Source organism: Lepidochelys olivacea, assembly GCF_965140295.1.
Source record: "Lepidochelys olivacea isolate rLepOli2 genome assembly, chromosome: 6".
Taxonomy (NCBI): Eukaryota; Metazoa; Chordata; order Testudines; family Cheloniidae; genus Lepidochelys; species Lepidochelys olivacea.
The window spans coordinates 16,735,905-16,750,435 of NC_140416.1; the positions used below are offsets into that span (position 1 = coordinate 16,735,905).

Sequence of the window (14,531 nt, forward strand, 5' to 3'; positions counted from 1 at the left end):
AATAAAGTTATATGGTTAATACAAATTTTGACAGAAATACTTTAACAAAATAATTTGTTACATTGTATTTTGTTTAACAATACTGTATCAACTTACTGAAAGTGAAAATAATATTTTAAACTTGTGTTGTGATGTCAAGAAGCTATTTTGACTCTGAGCTAGTTCTCACCTAGTGTTGCTCCCTTGAAGTCAACACCGCCATGTTAAGTTATGCCGGCTGAGGATCTGGGCTCTTTTTTAGTTACTACACCTTTAATTTACAAGTTAGTTACAGCCAGAGTACAGACTGAGCCAAACAAGCAAATTGGGTAGCTATTCATTAAAAGGCTGTTCACACTGCACTTAATCTATTTTGTTGTTATAGCCCCTGGATTTTTTATTCAATAAAAGTAATTTTAGTTAACTGAAGCTACAATTGGCTTATATGGTAACAAAAGATATTAGAAATTATCTTGCAATGAGAATGCGGCCCTTTGAAATAGTCAAGCAAGCTTGTGAAAGAAGAGGGCCCCTTTGGGGAAGAACAGAGACGAAGACATTAAAAAGACCATTTATGGGAAAACAGGGCTATTCCCACTTTTATGGAAAAGATGGAAAATTCTAAAGTTTACGTAAAAAGCCAGCAGCAATATTTTTATGCCAACAACACTGAAGACTGCAAAAAGAAAAGATGCATTTTCCGGAACTGAGAGAGATACAGGCAGCTGAACATTGTTGATAAAAAGGAACCCAATCTTGGTAGGAGATGGGGAGACAGCTGTGGCGTTTGAGTGTGGGACCCTACTGGGACCAGGGTTTAATCACAATTTAGCCGACAATGCCGAACACGCTATGCCACAATCTACTCTCTTCACAACCACATTTGAATGTCATTGAACTGAGTCATGTGGACAAGCCACAAAAGAAATATTCAACATTCTGAGAGTGCAGCTCTGCCTACGTCACATGGAAGAAGGAAGGGCCACACTACAAGGAAGGATGGCAACAGGAGTCATTATGATAAGACAACAGCAAACCAGAGTGCTAGAGTGGTAGTAAAAGCGGACATGCAACTCTGGCTTGTCATGCGCCACAGCAAGGGAAGCCATTCAGGAGAAGGAAGCCTGAAAGGATGAGGAGAAAGAACCCATTCTAAAAAATGCCTCACTGAATTGAGATGCCTTGTGATTTATACCACTTCTCGGAACTGTTTGCAATACAGAGGAAGAGGGACAAATGGCTCCCCCTATCGGAGACGCAACATAAGCCATGAACGTATCTGCTTGGCTTTCTCCTGACATTTTAAACTACTTTTAAGTCAACAAAACAACCCAGTAAGAGTTTCACCCAAGGACCCTCCGAGGAGGGAGTGAGGAGAGGAGAGGAGAGTTTCTTGAAAGGAACCCTCAGTGATGAGTTCGTGACTGGGAGATTAGAACACTTTTGTTTCTAAAGGGGGAGATCGTAAGTTTGACGTTTTAAATACAAGCATTAAATTCAGCACAGCAATGAAAGGGTCAGGCTGCAAACAGAAAATTACCCAACATTTCTAACTTCAAAACTGAGACAACTCTGCTCATGTTTGCTGCCTTTCCCACAGCCTGTTTGTCACTCTTGGATTGTAGTGGTAACTGATCCAAACTATGCTTTGCTCTGAAGAGAGGTTTAGAATATGTATGTTTATAAAATGTCTCTTAAGAAAAGGGAAAGGAGAATTTGCTTTTCAGGACTTTAATCATTCATGTCAGAAAGTAACTTAAATAAGGACTTGAAGACTTAACAAGGTAGACCTAAGATAGGCATGCAGTTTGGGTAACTGCATGAGTGAAAGGCTAATTAGATGCAATTACACATGCATTTTAAATCTTTACATCAAGACTGGAACTTTTTCTAAAAGGTACGGTATAGCTCAAGCAGACATTATAGGCTTGATGCAGAAATTACTGGGCGTAATTCTATGGCCTGTGTTATGCAGAAGGTCAGGTTAGATGACAATCATGGCCCCCTCTGTTCAGAAAAGTCTTATATCTTTAAGGTGAGAATTCCATATTTAACTTGTCTGAAAATTTAACTCAGTTGTTCAGTCCTGTGATGTAAAGATATTTACCAAAAAAACCTACCCTACCCATCCCCCACCAAATCTAAAAAAGCTGATTTTAATACAATAAAAGCATTGTGTTGGCTACTGAGGATAAAATATTACTCTATAATAAGTTACTGTGCTTAAATAATTAGTACATCTTTTTAGTCAAGTCAGCCTCTTTGAACTTCTTTTATTACAGCATTTGCTTCTAATAGAATCCACATTCCATAAACTGTTCAAATCCCAGATATAGTTACGGGTGGCATTCCACTCCAAATCCTTTTTTCAGTTGTTCATAACTTTGTTAAAATTGTTCCTTTCGGGCATCAAACTTCTCATACCTGGAAACCAGATTTCAAATACTTTTCAAGTATTGCACATTGTGCTTTTATAATTCTGTTTTGGTGGCCTGGGGTGATGCGGAGGGGGGGAAGGAGGGGAGGGGGGCGAGGGGGAAATTATATCCTTGCAAAAGTTTCAGATGACTGGGGCTTTGTTTTAGCTTTTAAACGTGGTTTTTCCTTTTAAAAACATAAAAACAAAACCTGTTCTTGTATTGGTTTCAGAGTAGCAGCCATGTTAGTCTGTATTCACAAAAAGAAAGGAGTACTTGTGGCACCTTAGAGACTAACCAATTTATTTGAGCATAAGCTTTCGTGAGCTACAGCTCACTTCATCGGATGCATTCAGTGGAAAATACAGTGAAGATATTTATATACACACAGAACATGAAAAAATGGGTGTTTATCGTGCACACTGTAAGGAGAAAAGGAGTACTTGTGGCACCTTAGAGACTAACCAATTTATTTGAGCATGAGCTTTCGTGAGCTACAGCTCACTTCATCGGATGCATACCGTGGAAACTGCAGCAGACTTTATTTATACACAGAGAATATGAAAAAATACCTCCTCCCACCCCACTGTCCTGCTGGTAATAGCTTATCTAAAGTGATCATCAGGTGGGCCATTTCCAGCACAAATCCAGGTTTTCTCACCCTCCACCCCCCCACACAAATTCACTCTCCTGCTGGTGATAGCCCATCCAAAGTGACAACTCTTTACACAATGTGCATGATAATAAAGTTGGGCCATTTCCTGCACAAATCCAGGTTCTCTCACCCCCTCACCCCCCTCCCAAAAACCACACACACAAACTCACTATCCTGCTGGTAATAGCTCATCCAAAGTGACCATTCTCGGTTTTCTCACTTCCCCCCCACCCCCTGTAAGGAGAGTGATCACTTAAGATGAGCTATTACCAGCAGGAAAGTGGGGGGGGGAGGGGGGGAAGAAAACAAAACCTTTTGTAGTGATAATCAAGGTGGGCCATTTCCAGCAGTTAACAAGAACGTCTGAGGAACAGTTGGGGGAGGGGGGGAATAAACAAGGCTGAACTTTGTGACTTTGTCCTCACCCATAACTATTTCACATTTGGGGACAACGTATACCTTCAAATCAGCGGCACTGCTATGGGTACCCGCATGGCCCCACAGTATGCCAACATTTTTATGGCTGACTTAGAACAATGCTTCCTCAGCTCTCGTCCCCTAATGCCGCTACTCTACTTGCGCTATATTGATGGCATCATCATCATCTGGACCCATGGAAAAGAAGCCCTTGAGGAATTCCACCATGATTTCAACAATTTCCATCCCACCATCAACCTCAGCCTGGACCAGTCCACACAAGAGATCCACTTCCTGGACACTACGGTGCTAATAAGCGATGGTCACAAAAACACCACCCTATACCGGAAACCTACTGATGGCTATTCCTACCTACATACCTCCAGCTTTCACCCAGACCACACCACACGATCCACTGTCTACAGCCAAGATCTACAATATAACCGCATTTGCTCCAACCCCTCAGACAGAGACAAACACCTACAAGATCTCTATCAAGCATTCTTACAACTACAATACCCACCTGCTGAAGTGAAGAAACAGACTGACAGAGCCAGAAGAGTACCCAGAAGTCAGCTACTACAGGACAGGTCCAACAAAGAAAATAACAGAATGGCACTAGCTGTCATCTTCAGCCCCCAACTAAAACCTCTCCAACGCATCATCAAGGATCTACAACCTATCCTGAAGGACAACCCATCGCTCTCACAAATCTTGGGAGACAGGCCAGTCCTTGCCTACAGACAGCCCCCCCAACCTGAAGCAAATACTCACCAGCAACCACACACCACACAACAGAACCACTAACCCAGGAACCTATCCTTGCAACAAAGCCCGTCGACAACTGTGTCCACATATCTATTCAGGGGACACCATCATAGGGCCTAATCACATCAGCCACACTATCAGAGGCTCGTTCACCTGCACATCTACCAATGTGATATATGCCATGTGCCAGCAATGCCCCTCTGCCATGTACATTGGTCAAACTGGACAGTCTCTACGTAAAAGAATAAATGGACACAAATCAGATGTCAAGAATTTTAACATTCATAAACCAGTCGGAGAACACTTCAATCTCTCTGGTCACTCGATTTCTGACCTAAAAGTGGCTATTCTTCAACAAAAAAACTTCAAAAAGACTCCAAGGAGAGACTGCTGAATTGGAATTAATATGCAAATTGGATACAATTAACTTAGGCTTGAATAGAGACTGGGAGTGGTTGAGTCATTACACAAAGTAAAACTATTTCCCCTTGTTTACTCCCCTCCCCTCCCGCCCCAGACGTTCTTGTTAACTGCTGGAAATAGCCCACCTTGATTATCTCTACAAAAGGTTTTCTTTCCCCCTCCCCCCACTCTCCTGCTGGTAATAGCTCATCTTAAGTGATCACTCTCCTTACAGTGTGCACGATAAACACCCATTTTTTCATGTTCTGTGTGTATATAAATCTCCTCACTGTATTTTCCACTGAATGCATCCGATGAAGTGAGCTGTAACTCACGAAAGCTTATGCTCAAATAAATTGGTTAGTCTCTAAGGTGCCATAAGTACTCCTTTTCTTTTTGTTCTTGGATTGCAGACTCTTCTACACTGCGGTTCTCTGGCGCTATGAAGCACTTGTCGTGCTGTCAATGAATAAACAGAACACCATACACAAACAAAGAAAAACAGGCTTTCATTCTCTTATGCCTGAAGTGAGGCAACACCAGAGCAGCAAACACCACTTTAAGCAGCTATACTTTCCTGGAGAGCTTCTGATGCACAGTGTCAGAGTTCCAAACTCTCCCCACACTTTATATTTATTATGATTAATAAAAGGCATCCACCACAGAGTTGGAATCTTTTTAGGATTTTTTGATTTACCAAATAATGTAACCGAATAGAGCTGGAAGGACAAGAGAACAACCAGGCTGCAAGTACAACACAATACTGAAAGGAAAAACAAGAGAATAATAAACATTTCACCTCCTGACTCAGCAGAATAGCAACAGTTATCGATGCACCACAGTATTAATCCAAAAGTTATCAGAGTCTCACTGCATACATGCCATATCTTGTGGTTCTCTATTTTACTCCCATTTCTGTAACATCCATTATTGTCTTGTACTTTACCCCACTGGCTTTGACTGTGATATTTGGGACAGAGGCATCTACATTTTTTTAATCTGTTTAGTAACATCGGCATGAGCAGCATACACAGGATTTTCTCAATAGAAAGTAGTGACAAAGAACCTAACATAAGTTAATCACAACTTATCCTACCCTTTTGTTGTGACATTACAACCTCACCCACAATTCCAGAATGGCAACATAAGAAAATGGACATTCTAAAGACAAAAATTGCAAGCACTCATATAGCACTTTACATGGACAAAGTATTGAACAGCCATTAACTAATTAATCCTCATTGGACCTCTGTAAGGTAGGTAGGTAAAGCTGCATTATCCCCATTTTACAGAAGGGTAAAAACAAATTTGAAGTAGTTTGCTCAGGCAATTCAGTGGCAGAGCGCTCACTTGAACTCAGGATCTACCAATTCCCAACCCTGGGCTCATTCGTCCCAGACAACACTGTCTCAGCAAAGAACTGCAGAACCCATAGTTCTCACATATATGTATATTCTCCTAATCCCAAAGGGTAAAATCTTTAAGGGTGCTTAAGTGACTTAGGAGTCTGTGGGTTTGTCTACATGGGAAAACTTACCAGCGTAGCTATACAGTACTACTACATGGCCATAGCTATGCAATATAACTCCCCATGCAAACACAGTCTTTCAGGATTTAGAGTACCCTTTTTATCCCAAAAGTACCATTTAAAGTGATTGGGACTTCCAGTCTTAAGTAACTTTGGCACTTCTGAAATTTTTACCAAAACTAACAAGGGACAAAATGGAGACGTGGGTAATTCTTTCATATCCGCTGTTCCTGGTACTACCCTTATCTACTCCAAGAATCCATGCAAGGAACAAAAAGTCAGCTTCTTGCCACCAAAGAGTTAATTAGTAAGAGTGGAAAGAGTAGCACGTGGATGTTGGCATATAGCAGACAGGATCACAAAAGGTGCAGAGTTTGGGAAAGAAATAATCCATAAAACTGAACCAAAAGGCCACATTCTTCTGCAAAATCAAATTTCCTGTTCCCATCCAAATTTTTTGCCCCCTTTTGAGAGAAAATCCTTGACAGAGTGTCTGGCCCAACAATGGAAAGGTACAAGCATAGTCTAAAAAGTCAGTTATATTTTGCCATTAGCCAAAGTGCCAAATGCACACGGGCTTGGTTTACCACTGCCAAAACCAAATCTATAGGAGTGTTTAAAAAAAAAAAAAAAATATCTGTCCTGAACATTCAAAGCAATGGTTTTAAATCTTTCTGACACTGCAAGGGGAAAAATAAAAAGTCTTTCAGCAGCTCCAAGAATTACCTTGGAAGCATTTCAAATACAGCAGGAAGAGTTAATGAAAATGGCCTTTCAACCCTTGACACTTGGGTTCAAATCCTGCCTTACTTCATAAGCGAAAGGAGTTTGTTGAGCTTACCGTAATGCCAGTGGATAGTAGTAACCAGCATCAGAAAGTGAGTGCACTACTGCGCACAGTTCTGTGATAGCAGCGAGTCTTTCAGTCCAGGACTGAGGTTCATTGGCTGAACTGTGCATGCAAGAAGCTAGCACTAAGCACTATTTCTTGGCTCTAGCTAGGAACGTTAATATCTCATTTTTATAAATATTAAATTCAATTTTTATTAGTCAAACTTCCTGAGTAATACAATCAAGATTTTCCAACAAACTGTGTGACTTATAGTTTACTGAAACACAGCTACCGTTGTACTATTAGTCCCCACCTATTGCCTCTGAGGTAAACCGCGTGTGTGGCCTCTCACAGCTAACTTTGGAATTTCACCCTGCGATCTCTCTCTAGTTTCTTACTTAGATAATTTTCTCTAGTCCACATTGTCTAAGAGAGCAAATTTCACAAGACTTCTGACACAAAGCCTTGCCTTACTTTTTTAAATTAAACATAATGCATGAAAACACGAATGAGGCAGAGTGATGAAAATTTCCTAGCATAATTACCTCATACATCTCGCCACAAAGAGCTGTCCCAGGGGGAAGAAAGGGACTATTCATCTTCAGCAGTAGAGAAATGGCATTACTGGTTTAAATCTTAATTTGGCATTTTTCTGTATGGATCATTCCATTATAACTAATTAAATCTGAGGTTGGCACAGTGGCTTAACTGCAGAGTAACGCAAAGACCTAGATTCAAGCAACTATCCTGCCACATGAGATCCCAAAACATGTCAAAAGCATTGTTCTTTAGGATATAGCTAAAAGATAACAGCTGAGTTGCCCCTCCATCACAGCAGCAACTACTGGCCAATGAATACAAGGAACAAACCTCCGTCTTTAAGTCCATTGCCCAGCTGAGAAAAAACTTGGTCCTGCAATGGCTTCCCCCTAACGGGCCTCAGTTCAGAAAAGCACACATAAGCACTCCGCAGTGCCACTGAAGATGGAATACTGACACAAAGTGTGATAGAAGCCTCTGCATAGACCACTCAGAAGGGTTCTGTGAATCATTAGCAGTCAGCAGGCCACAAATTGAGAACCACAGCCTAAACCGCTCCTCAGAATTACACAGATATTTCTACACCTCCCACACTAGCAATAAACTAAAGGGAATCATTGGCCTCTGCTTCTGCTATGGCAGAAGCATGCCATTTTTTTGGGCAAAGATAGATGCAACACAGCCTAGCTGTGTGGGTACTTATATGTGCAGCATCCCATAATACCTGGGGGCGCAATTTATTCCCAGCGCCCCTGGGAAGCATTACCATTCCCATTTTACAAGAGGGAAGCTTTGGTCCGAACGAGTGACTCTGAGAGGTGCTGAGCATTTGCAGCTCTCACGAACATTGGTTAGAGACACAGGTGCTCAGGGCTTCTGAAAATCAGGCACAAACATGGTCTCCTAAATCTGTGAACACTGAGCCCCTTCACTCCCCAGTTCCAGAAAATTACACCAATCAAGCCCCTCTTCAAACCTGGTGTGTTATTAAGGGCCCTACTCAAACTGGTTATTTAGCATGATTTCAAACAGTGAGGCCCTCAGTCAGAGTCCATATGTAGACTTTCCACATATGATCCTTCCTCTCCTCCTGTTCATGTTTTCAAGAGCAACAAACTAGTTATCAGTGGCATCTGAATTAGCACCCATTGACTTGAATAGGGTCATTCACACTTCAGCACTTACATGTCAGACTCTCTGCAAACTCAGGCAGATATTACTGCATGTGTTATCCTTGGGTGATATTTTCAGTGCAACCATAATAGCTAGAGACTTTTGTTTTTAACAAAAACTGAGACTTCCGGAGAACATTTGGAAGGTCCGTCTGTGCCCTGTTGACTAAGCCTTTACATACTCTGTTCCTATGCTGGGAAGCATGCCCCACATTTTAGGAAACCCTAGATCAAGGCCCTGTCTACACATTAAACTTAACTTGGAATAAGGTCGGGTGTGAATTTAAAGAGGATTAACTATTCCTGATTAATTTGGAAGGAGAACATCCATATATGGAGTTAATCAGGAATAGTTATTTGAGAATAACTTTCTGTGTAGATAAACTGTAAGTGATATGACCAAGGTTGCACAGGAAATATGTAGCAGAGGCAGGAACTGAATCCAGATCTCTTAAATCCCAGTCCAATGCCTTACCTACAAGATACCTAGTTTCCCTTCATACATACCAGACAGAAGGCCCTGCACTTGAAATGCAGACTTGTGTTTTATAAGTGAACAAACAGAATGGTATGGGAGTTATTTCCAAGAATTGGTGCAGCTGTTTTTCCAACTATATATATTACTCCATCCATACCCAAAGAGCTGAGCATGTTGTTTATGGACTCATAGCATCCTTATCTTAAGCATTTTTACTTAGATCTGAGCACCCCAAACAGACCCTTCTTATTCAACGCTTAATACTGAACTATTAAGCAGCCAACGCTGCTACTGTAGAAAGAGACAAGACGAGCCTTACCTGCTTTACAGGTCTTGCCATCGTCTTCCAGCTGCACTCCAGTGGGACAGGCACAGCTGTAGAAGGGGTCTCTGGGAGACAGCAGGCAGAGGTGAGAGCACCCACCATTGTTTTCTTCGCAGGGAGTATGAACTTCAAGAAATCACAAGAACTGGAATTTATTTTACTTCTCTATAGAGTGACAAAGTCCAACTAGACCACTATGTACTGCAATCCATACCTGCCATACAGACATCACCACTCCCATCCAGTTGTGCCCAGCCTTAGCACTAAAGGACAAATGAGCTATAAAGCTACAATTTTTCAAAAGAGACTGGCGATTGTGGGTGCCTCTATTCCTAGGTGCCCAACTTGAGATAATTAAAGGGGCCTGATTTTCAAAGGGCAAGTGCTCAGCATTTTCTGAATACCAGGTTCCTTAAATGTGTTTTCCATTGGGCACAAAATAATCAAGGCACCTAGCAAAGCCATTTTGGCAAACTAAAAGAAAGTTTTTCTATAGCCAAACTGCATTATATGGGGAGAAGGACTTTTGAGGGGGGAATGGAGGTTGCTACATTGTGGTGGTAGTGAAAAATCTTTTCAGACCCAAAATCTTTCACAAAGGTATAGCATTCTAGCATCTCCAAACATCTGATGCAGTGGGGGAAAACAGAGCAATGTCTTGCATTTTCATTCATTTTAGGAAAAGAGGCTACAAATGTCTGAACCTTTCCCTCTCCCTCTCTTGCCCTGCCACCACTTTTTAAAACAGTTTTGAAAATGCAAATGCAATAAATTGAAAAAAATCTCTGAATTTTAATTGGAATAAATAAGACCATAAGAGATACAAACCCTCTATTTAAATAATTCCAGAGAATGTTGCCATGTTTGAATGATTGCTGCCCATGACTGCCCAGGAATCACCCACATCACACACAAAATAGTGTATGTGCGTGTGCACACATGCGAGCACAGATATATAATTTGCAGCTATGCACAGCTCAATCCATCGTTAAGTTCTGTGACGTTTTTTTAAGCTGTTAATAAAAGAGCTGGGGTGATTTGGTTTGTTTCTTGCTTCCACTGAGAGCCATGCAAAAGAAGAGGGGGAGGAATCTGAACCTGATCCCAGTGAAGACAATGGCATCTGAGCTATTTACAGCAGATGCTATTTCCCTATGCACCACGTTTTCCTTGCTACTGATCCAGAAATACTGTGACCCAAGGGAGGGACATTCCCTCAGTTCAGAGAAATGACAAGAATTCAGCACACACACACACACACACACACACTCCCCCATCTGGAGCTCTGGGATTTGCGATGGTACTACACATACCTCACAACCTCCACTGAAATCTTACACCTGTTTCTCAACTAAGCAGATCCCGAATTCCTTTTATTTACTTCAAGCCTGTTTACAGCCTTCCTAAAACTACCTTAAAAAACACAGCATTACATTCAGGGAACAAACCTTTCAGTTTGGTTAAATTTAAGAGTAAACCCAGAAGGCAGAGCTTCTGGTGAAGATACATAATACTTATCCCCAGGGCTAAATTACACACATATTTCCCTTCTGGTCCGATTCAATCTGTGCCCTATGTACTTTGCTCCACCTCGCGCAACTGGCTCCCGGAACTACCATTCCCAGGACAACACTGGAAGAACATAGGCTACCAGCTCTGCGAAACACAACACATACAGTAGGGCATATTCTCCTCTCCATCCTTTGCACAGAACTCCCAGTGATGATATTGATGGGAATTCCATGCATACAGTATAAAGGTAAGAATATGAGCCCCAATGTTTGTTTCATACAGGAGCCCAGATCTTTCCCTTATGCCCATTCTGGACCCCTAAAGTGGTGATGTTAACTCATGAAATTGTGGTCACAAATTGGCAATAACCTAGAATCAAATCCGCCCTGTAAAAAAAAACAACCACCACCCTCTAATTCCTTATACCATAAGGAATACAATGTGTTACATTCCTTCTATTGTTTTTTGTTTGTTTTTTTAAATTAAATGACTTTTTAAAATAAGATGGATGGAGCTAACATTTCCTGCCATTAATCTCCAGATACCAGACCTTAAAATCCTAACAAAGGTCACAGGGTAAAATGAGCTTACTGGTCTTACCCCAGGGCCTTACCTTTGTTTGGATAAAAGATTCTAACAAGCCTCATCTACACTAGAGATTTTTCCAGTGTAACATTTAAGCAATGTGTCATATAGACTTGATACAGGCAGGATGAGTGGACATGGTGTTTAAATACATTGTTGGTTGCCTGGAGCCTTGTCTATACTAGCATTCAGCAGTGACTGTGGGAAATGTTGGGCAAAAAACCTGAGTATAGACATACAGTACTCTTTGGTCAACCAGTGTGAATGGAGGAAAAAAAATGTTTTAAGGACACATTCTGTCCAGATTAAATCCTGGTTTGGCCCTACTCTCACTTGCCAGCCAAATTCTCTTTGAAACCACTGCAGCAGGCATCACATTTGAAGGAAATTTAAAGCAAGCAAATAAGCTTATGAGGCTGAATTTAAACATTATGAAGGAGCAAAGTGCAAAAACAAAAAGGTTTTGCTTTGCAGCTCCTATTTAATCAAGTTATCCTCCCAACACCCTCTATGGTAGGTTAAAATAAGTTTCACCTTCATTTTCTAGATGGGGATAACAGGGAAATGTTTATCCAGAGTCACCTAGCAAGACAGTGGCAGAGGATTAGAACTCAGGGAGCGCCTAGCCTCCAATCCCACATTTAGTCCACAAGTTACAAGTGACTTCCAAATAGTGAAGTTGGTCCACCATGGCTACTCTTAGGCATCAGAAACTGGTGTGGCCTCAAACAAAGGGATTCTCCTCAGATTTTTAATTTATACCAAGAATGATGAACCTGATGGTGCACACAGCCAACTGACCTGAAGCCAATGGGATTTTTACCTACATAGGACTGAAGGACTGGCTCCAGAATGTTTACAAGCTGCTTTGCTGCCAGTCTGACACCCACACTATGTATTCCCACAGGTGAGATGCCTGTGAAGTCCTTAAATTTACATGACTAGGTCTATATGTCCCAGATCTAGAAGAGCAACTAACATATGTAACTAAGCTCATGAGTATCCCCCACTGACCTGAATGGGGCAACTCACATATTCAAAATTACACCATTGCTTAATTGTTCTGCTGGACCCTGGTTTATGTTACCAAAATGTAACATAATTCAACCTGGGATTTTTGAAGAAGGCTAAAGGAACTAAGTACCCAAACCCTATTAAATTTCCAGAAAAGTTTAGCGTCTCATTTATTTATGACCCTTTGAAGCTATGAGGATCTAATTCACACGACATTTTTATTAGTATCATTTTTCTCCACCAAAACCAATAATATTTATACAGTGTTAGAGAGATTACAGAAAAACCTGAAACATACAGTATGGCTGCCGCTCCGGGCTCAAGACCTGGATATCCATTGGTGAATAAAGTGCATTCAGTATTTCTCTCTTTTTCTCTCCGGTCCTTTTGTCACAGGCATGAATGGAGCGAGTCTGCCAGTCTGTCCAATACAACGTCTCTCCAGACAATGTCAGCGCAAATGGATGAGTGAGACTCCCTTCCACAACCTTTTGCCTAATGTGTAAAATAGGAGAGAGAACATGAAACATTAATAACATTGATTCTGTAAATCAACAGACAGACAGGTATCTGGGCTTTTTAAAAGTCACATTTTTATTTTTTATATATAGCAGGGATTTTTAAAAGTCACACTTTTTATGTATAAACCCTTATGTTTTACAACAGCCTCTGCTGTTAATCTGCCATCTGTTCATTGCTTCCAACTCAAATCCAAAAAACGTTATCCACCTCATTTTAAACATGGTCACTATGGTAGACTCCAGAAAAATGTTTCCAAAGTTTTCCAAAACTGTAATACCAGAATGTAAATTAAGCACAAATTTGACAGAATACCAGCTTGACTCTCTTGAAGCATACATATTTAATGACCCCAGTTTATGCCATGTAAAATATTCCAGGACATCATAACGGAGGGAACCTTACAAATGTATGCAATAAAAATTTATGCCGGATTTGTAAATGGAAAGTTAAACTATGACTGCTTCATAGCAGTCAAGTTGGGAATATGCTAGGCAATCACAAAACAAAAATATATTGTGTTTCATAGCAACAAGAGCTCTGATTCAGTAACAAACTGACCCCTGCAAGGCAACGTCAAGGTTCTCTAACGTAGCTGAACAAATGTCCGAAAGTTGAGTCCTAGAAGAAATGGAGACTGCAGAACACTCCTTTTTATTAAAATGCTAATTATTATTTTTGTCCTCATGCCACATCTGGAATCACTGCCCAGGTCTATGCCATCAACTTCCAGTTCTTCTTTTGTCTCTTTATCAAGGCCCCACTCTCTTCATTACATCAAAGAAATGATTGAGGCAAGTGCCCAGATGTTCTCTTTTTAAATTATCCCACACCATCACTTCCCATCAAGAACAGTTTCTTCAGATCATCAACAGATTATACTCCTCAGAGAAATTTTTGGATATCAGAGCAAGAACATCTGTGCTGAATCTCACAAAATCATGGGTCATCATTGATGGCATCTGGTATGACATTTTCGGGTGCTAATAAGAGCAAGTGTCTTCACAATGTGAAGACCCACCTCATCTCAGGATTAGGAGAAAGAATCATTACTGCTATTTCTCAAAACCTCTTACCCACTGGAGCTTCAGTAATTTCCTAATCTCCTCTCAAACAGAATTATATCCTTGGGAACGAATCTTTTAATGCTGGAAGTGCTGGTTACTATTGAGAATGTCTTTCTAAGAGTTCTGTACACTTTTTTCCCCTCTATTAACTGTGGTTTAAACAGAAATAAGAGTGATTTATTCCTTGAGGATTTTTCTTGATCAATAGCTTTGTGGACTTTTCTTATAATTTCTAAGTAAATATTTTACACACACACACACACACACACACTAGTGAGAGGCCTCCTTTATACTGGACTTTTGATATTCACCATTTATTTT

General features: G+C 40.8%; 1 protein-coding gene across 2 annotated transcripts in view; it reads right to left on the reverse strand.

The window, feature by feature from the left end:
- Window positions 1–14,531, reverse strand: part of LRP5 (LDL receptor related protein 5) — a 248,179-nt gene that overhangs the window by 144,829 nt on the left and 88,819 nt on the right. For both annotated transcript variants that reach the window (XM_084630413.1, XM_084630412.1), the window contains exons 4-5: window positions 12,923–13,119; window positions 9,508–9,639 (exon numbers count right to left, since the gene is read on the reverse strand). In XM_084630413.1, coding sequence (XP_084486539.1) covers window positions 9,508–9,639; window positions 12,923–13,119 — 329 coding nt within the window. The remainder of the gene's footprint in view (window positions 1–9,507; window positions 9,640–12,922; window positions 13,120–14,531) is intronic.